This window comes from Canis lupus, chromosome 30 (genome assembly GCF_003254725.2).
Source record: "Canis lupus dingo isolate Sandy chromosome 30, ASM325472v2, whole genome shotgun sequence".
In the NCBI taxonomy this organism is placed as follows: Eukaryota; Metazoa; Chordata; class Mammalia; order Carnivora; family Canidae; genus Canis; species Canis lupus.
This window is the reverse complement of record NC_064272.1, coordinates 7,127,101-7,134,176: the sequence shown is the minus strand read 5'-3', so window position 1 is coordinate 7,134,176 and position 7,076 is coordinate 7,127,101. Positions and strand designations below refer to the sequence as shown.

Below are 7,076 nucleotides of genomic sequence, written 5' to 3'. Positions count from 1 at the left end.
GCACAACAATCTGTGGGAAGGAATTATTATCATTCCCATTTTACAGAGGAGGAAACGAGCTCAGAGAGGATGCCAGAGCGACAGAGCATCATAGTAATGGTAGAGAGCCACGTAGGCATCCAGACAGCCTCCTTTGGAGTTCGGTCCAGTAGGAACAACCCTCTCCCCGGCCACACGGACCGTAGGAAGACCAAGGAGACAGCAGGGCTGCCCCAGCTCTGGGGAGGGGGGACAGCGTTCCCCGCCGCCCCTGGCCCCCACCTCATTGCCACATGGTACAGCCCTTTTCTCTTATCGCGAGACTGGAAGCGTAGTGCTGGTTGCCAAGGGAACAGCGTTCCCGGAAGCAGGAGGGCTTTGGACGCGCAGCCCCTTCCCCTTCCAGAGAAGCCGAGGTGGCGGGAAAGACCCCTCCCCTTGGGGGACAGGCGGTGACGCTCTGCGCCCGTCAGTGACCCGCCGACCGGTGACTGCCTCCCGGAGTTGTGCCCGGAAGGTAAGGCACCGCACCTGGTCGGACCCACCTCGATCGCCGCGCGCCCTGCCGCGGAGGGGGCGGGGTCGCGTCAGGGACCGCCCGCGGGCCGGCAGGTGGAGGGGCGGGGCCAATGAGTGGGCGGGGCGGAGTCGTGTCGGGCTGCTGGGCCCGGAGACCGGCTGTCGGGGTGAAGGGGCAGGGCCAGGCCAGCCTGGGGCGGGGCCTGGGAGGGAGCTGGCCTGCCGCGTGCGGACAGAGGCGTCCGCCTCCACCGAGACGATCGCCGAGATTCCCGACCTTAGGACCTCTATGGAGGACTCCTACTGTCCTGTGTCTTCTGGCCCTTAAGATCTAAAACGGACATTAAAAATTAACCGCCAGTCATTTGAAATAGAACGTAAATAGCAAAGGATGCGAATAGGCACGTCACGGGGTGGGGGTGGGGGTGGGGGAATGGTGGCCAGTAAACTTTTGGCTGGAGACTGGGCTTCTCCCATCATTAAAGAAATGCAAATTAGATTCAGAGATATCTTTGACACTCACCAGATTGACAGAGATGAAACAGCTTTGGGGATCCCTGGGTGGCGCAGCGGTTTGGCGCCTGCCTTTGGCCCAGGGCGCGATCCTGGAGACCCGAGATCGAGTCCCACGTCGGGCTCCCGGTGCATGGAGCCTGCTTCTCCCTCTGCCTGTGTCTCTGCCTCTCTCTCTCTGTGTGTGTGTGTGACTATCGTAGATTTAAAAAAAAACAAAAACAAAAAAAAAAAACAGCTTGATATGAAAACCAGATGACCCCAGACCAAAATGAGGAAAGAGGCACTTTCATCATACCCTGTTGGAAGTAGTGTAATCTTGTACAACCTTCTTGGTGGGCAATGTGGCGTCCTACCAAAGGTTGAAACGCAGGTTTTCTTTGACTCAGCATAGTTTATCATCTGGGCATATAAGCATAACAACAAAGATTCACACAAAGAGGTTAATTTAAAATTGTGTGTGCCATTGGTGTGTGTGCTGGGGAGGAGTAGGGAGGTATGAAGGATCGAAAGCTTGCATATCCCTAAAAAAAGTGAGATCCCCCAAGTCTATTGACAGTGGCTTGGGAGTGAGGGAAGTTTTGACTTAAAAAAAATTTTTTTTGAAGATTTATTTATTAGAGCAGGCGCATTCATACTGCGCTCCTGAGAGACAGAGGGAGAGAATCTTCACGCCGACTCCCCAGGTTAGGGAGCCAGACTTGGAGCAAACCAAGGCTAACATTCAGCCAACTAAGGCACCCAGGCACCCTGGAAATTTTGACTTTAAAAATTTTATTCTTCTATATTATTTGACTTTCTGCTTCTCATGGACAAGTATTTCTTACATAAATATATAAATAAAAAAACTACCATAAAATAACTTTTGAACATTAAGATTATGAAAATAAATACAATTCCACTTAAAAAAAAAGTCTGGCTATTTGTTATTACTAAGCAGACAAGGATTCATTTTCTTTCAATTCTTCCTTTCATTCCCAAATACCAAATTATGGCAGCCATGTTGGTTTTATGTCTCTATTTTGGTTTTAAGTGATCCATGGTGATTGCATTTCTTACAAGCCTGTTTGAAAAAGCTTAACCTTGGGATGCCTGGCTGGCTCAGTGGTTGAGGGTTTGCCTTTGGCTCAGGGCGTGGTCCTGGGGTCAAGTCCCACATTGGGCTCCTTGTAGGAAGCCTCCTTCTCCCTCTGCCTATGTCTCTGCCTCTCTCTGTGTCTCTCATGAATAAATAAATAAAATCTTAAGAAAAAAATTTAATCATGTTTGTAGTAAATGTTATAAAAAGTTGGTATGTGTCAGTGATTTGTTAAGATTTAGAATCTGGTCATATATCATCTGTTTTTATTTTTTAATTTTTAATTTTTTTTATATCTGTTTAATGGAATATCATGAAGTAAATAATATTTTATTTTGGAAGTACCTTTACTGCAATAAGCAAATGCTTCATCATGTGATATTAAGTGTGAAATATGTGAGTGCAATTTGGTGGAAACACATAGAGCAAAAATGGGTAAGAAATATGCCAACAATGTTTAGGTCAGAGTGGTGAATATTGGGTGATTTTATTTTTAAATATACTTTAATATATTGTAGACATTTTTCTACAATAAATTATTTAATTATGAATTCAAGATATACTTAGTAGAAAATCAGAAAATACAGATAAGCAAAAAGGTAAAATAAAAGACCAGAAATATCCATGAACCCACCAATCCAGAAGAACCCATCTCTGTTATTCCCTGATTTGTGATCATCTCTCAGGTCCCTTTGTGTATATTCCTTTAATTAAAGAATTGAACTTTTTTTTTTAGCAAGATATTGACATTTAGCAAGATATTTTCTTTCTTTTCTTTCTTTCTTTCTTTCTTTCTTTCTTTCTTTCTTTCTTTCTTTCTTTCTTCTTTCTTTCCTTCTTTCCTTCCTTCTTTCCTTCTTTCCTTCCTTCTTTCCTTCCTTCTTTCCTTCCTTCCTTCCTTCCTTCCTTCCTTCCTTCCTTCCTTCCTTCCTTCCTTCTTTCCTTTCTTTCTTCCTTGCTTCCCTTCTTCTTTCCTTTCTGAATTCCTTGTTTATGTCCTTGGCCAGTTTTCTTTTTTTTTTTTTAATTTTTTTTTTTTTAATTTTTATTTATTCATGATAGTCACAGAGAGAGAGAGAGAGGCAGAGACACAGGCAGAGGGAGAAGCAGCAGGCTCCATGCACCGGGAGCCTGATGTGGGACTCGATCCTGGGTCTCCAGGATCGCGCCCTGGGCCAAAGGCAGGCGCCAAACCGCTGCGCCACCCAGGGCTCCCCTTAGCCAGTTTTCTATTGGAATGTTTCTTTTTCTTACAGATTGGTAAGATTTCTTTAGATATGTAAATTCATTAGCCTTTTGTATATCATCTGTGTTGCTTATATTTTCCGTAGTTTCTCAGGTGCCTTTTGATTTAATTTAGAGTTCTTTTTTGCTTGTTTATTGGCATTCAAGAACACTAAATGTTATGTGATCAAATCTATTAGTGTCTTCCTTTTTGGTTTATGCTCTTGGTGTTGTGTTTAAAAAGTCATTAACTTATGTAAATCATCTTTATATTTCCTTCCAGTTCCTTGGAGATTTCTTATTTTACATTTATTCATTATTTAAAAAATTAGGTTTTACTTTTATTAAAGTAGCATAATAAAAAATGTCAAACTTTAACATTTACAATGGAAGAAAAGCAATTCCTAGTCTCACCCTCCAGAGGCAACCATCCTGAACTCATAAATATTATGCTTATTTTACTATTGCTTGGTTTTATCAATTTTTGGACATTCTCTTTGATTTCCTATTATGACAGATTGGATATTTTATACTACCTCTCCTATTATATACTCCTCCCCACATACACAGTATTTAGTTAAATCAACATTTAGTGCTTCTGTAATTATAAGTAATTATCATTTGGTCACTTTCTTTGACAAAGCTTTATTTTTCTTGTGGAACTTCTATGTGGCTATTGAGATTTCTCCTTAAACATTCAAATACATCTATGAGATCCTAATTCAATGCCCTTAATCTAGTACTTTTTTCTACATAAGTAGAGTCATAAGATTGTCAGTTATATCCCCGCCCACCCTGGGAACTGTATTTTATTAATCTATTATTTTCAGGAACAAACATAATAGAACATTTGCTTTATTTCTAAAGCAAATGGAAAGATTTCGGGGGCCTTTTAGATGCTCCATGCCATTGATGGTTCTCTGTGCTGCTTCTCCCCTTACGACAAGTATCATACTGCTCTACAGATGCTTCCATCTCATTGCTCCCTCTGTGAGCTACAAGAAGTCTCCCTCAACAGGCTGCTCACAGCATTTACAAGACACTTGGCCTTTCAATGACTTACGCTTTTTGATTGTGACGTGATGGGCCAGGGTAATCTGTCATCGCACAATAATAATGTCAGCGCCGAGCAGAGCCCAGACCCTTTTGCAGAGTTTGAATACTGTTGAGATCAATGCCTTTTTCATTTGCTAAGATGGAAAGAATTGACCTAGTGGTCCCTGAAGCATCAGCTTTGGCACACTGAATGGTTGGAGGCCAGATCATATTACCCTGCGTGCGCCTTGGAGGAGCGACCTGTTGTCCACGTTGGCGTTTCTTCCTGTATCCAAACCTTCCCTGGACTCTGCCTCTGCTGTTCAAAAAAAGAAAGAAGGATGAGTCATTTTGTAGGGTAAAAAAAAAAGAACACTGTTACACTCGCTGGGGCCAGGGGCAATTGCCTTTCCTCCTTCTATTATGAGAGAGATGGTTTCATTCATAATCAATAGGAATTTAGGGAAATCGTAAAATTTAGGGAAGGATTGTTGGAAGATCCATTTACATATAAAGCTAAATACGAGAAGGCACAATCTGGCATTCTCCTTATTTCTTCCCTTTTCTCAGCGTGCACGATACCCCAACATTACTGAGCAGATCTGGAATAGTCCTGATCAAGGGCACAGTTTGCAAGAATCCAAGTACCCATAATGCCCAAATTCTCCCACGAATTTGAACCACCCTGCCTAATAATTCCTGCTTTGCAAAGCAGCACAGGGAATAATTAGGGAGCCAGCGTGGTCACAGGCCTGTGGATGGGGTCGCAGGAAAAATAGAAGTTGGCAACTCATGGCTGGATAATCAGGGTCTGTCCTCTCACAGAGAAAGTAGGATTTGTTTTATTGTTTCCGTGGGTGAAATAGAATCATGGGCTTTAAAAGTTGGGGGTATGGGACACTTGGGTGGCTCAGTGGTCGAGCGCCTGCCTTCGACTCAGTGTATGATCCTGGAGTCCCAGGATCAAGTCCTGCATTGGGCTCCCTGCATGGAGCCTGCTTCTCCCTCTGCCTATGTCTCTGCCTCTCTCTCTCTCTCTGTGTCTCTCATGAATAAATAAATAAAAATCTTAAAAAAAAAAAAGTGGAGGGTGGATAGAAAAAGAGTAGTGACCTCAAATGGGTGATCCATGAAAATGTGGCACCAAGGAGGAGAGGAGAAGTCAGAGCTGAGAGGAGAGTCCAGGCTGAGAGCTGAGCTAGAAGAGGAAGTGCTAGATAGATTATGGGAGGCAAAACTGGAAGAAAGTAGATGAAGTGAATCTGGGTTGAGAGGCTTGGTGCTCCACCAGTGTCTTCTCAGGCCAATGACACAGTAAATGTTTCTTCTGAAGGCACAAGAAGCCACTGAGGCAGCAATCACTCTGCATTCTTTTTTAGCCACTTTCCGAATCTAACATCCTGGGAGGAATGTTTTCTGCCTACAGTAACATAATCCTTGGACGCAGATGTCTTTCGATGAAACGAGACTGATGAAGTGTGACTTTGGTAGCAACCTAATCTTTATTAACAAAGATTCTGAGTTAATTGCACATTAACACTGATGAAACATGTAGGCATACAGGTCATAACTTGCTTTAATTTCTTGTTTGTTTCAGGATATCAATGGATATTATAAAGGGAAACTTAGATGGAATTTCAAAACCAGCCTCCAATTCAAGAACACGTCCTGGGAGCAGAGATTCAAGTACTTCTTTGGAGGTGCTCTCACCGGAACCAGCATCCTTCAAGGTACTTTGCTGTTTACAAGTGATTTCAGGTCCTTCTCCTGAGCTCTAGGCTGTTGTTAACATCCCACTTCAAGGATCCTCTTTAGAGGGTATGTTCTGGGAGCACTCATGGATTTCTTTTGGGATTTTACTTTAGGTCATTTAATATGAAAATCCTGTGTCCTTCTTTACCTCCTCCTCCCCCTCTTTTGTTCTTTTTTAGGAGGGTGACCTATTTGTTCATAGTTGTACTTTGCTAATGCTCATTTGTAAACTCTTTATTTTTCATAAGAAATCTTTGTATTCCAATACTTATTATGCCACCATTGACTCTTAATATGAAAAAGGTCCTGTAGTTTTAAAATAAAGTTTTAAAAATAAAGTTTGAGTCAAAGACCATGTGGTATACATTTAGTAGGTACCTTACCTGGCCTGACTTTTTCTGTTCTTTTTCTCTTTTTAGTCTCTTTTTCTTTTCCTAAAATATCTAAACTTGATTTTTTTAAGGAATCAGTTGTTTCTTTTTAAGATTATTTGAGAGAGAGAGAGAGAGAGAGCATGAACAGGAGGGGCAAAGGATGAAGGAGAGAGAATCTCAAGCAGACTCTCTATTGATTTTGGGAGCCTGACTCTGGGCATGACCCTGAGATCATGACCTGAGCTGAACCCAAGAGTTGGATGCTATCCAGGCACCCCAGGAATCATTTTTTTTCATCTGCAACATGGGACTACTTATTTTAAGCTTATAGCAAACAAAAATTTGTAGCAAACCAAGTTCACTCATGGTAAAAAAAAATCGTTGCTAGCTTATGAACTCATACTTATTTATTCTTTTGATTTATGGACTAAATTATACATTATAAAACTCAGAGTGTTTGTCTGTTATGATTTGGTGCAGGAAATAGAAAGCACTCTAGGCATTTCCAGCAGAGATTGGATACAGAAATTCAGCTTCTGAAAAATCAGTGGAAGGCTAGCAGGAAAGGAAATCATGGGAGCGGACTTCCCTGGATTGTTGGT

At 42.1% G+C, this 7,076-nt stretch overlaps 1 protein-coding gene across 10 annotated transcripts in view; it reads left to right on the top strand.

Annotated features, from left to right (window-relative positions):
- Positions 1-312: 312 nt before the first annotated feature.
- Positions 313-7,076, top strand: part of FSIP1 (fibrous sheath interacting protein 1) — a 194,340-nt gene continuing 187,576 nt past the window's right edge. For 8 of the 10 annotated variants that reach the window (XR_007407420.1, XR_007407426.1, XR_007407424.1 and 5 more), the window contains exons 1-2: positions 314-496; positions 5,946-6,078. Coding sequence is in view for 1 of the 10 variants with exons in the window: in XM_025473235.3 (XP_025329020.1) it covers positions 5,953-6,078 (126 nt within the window). In the remaining 9 variants the exon portion in view is untranslated. Of the gene's footprint in view, positions 497-726; positions 900-5,945; positions 6,079-7,076 lie in introns of those variants that run through there. The other 2 variants (XR_007407429.1, XR_007407428.1) reach the window with 2 other exon arrangements.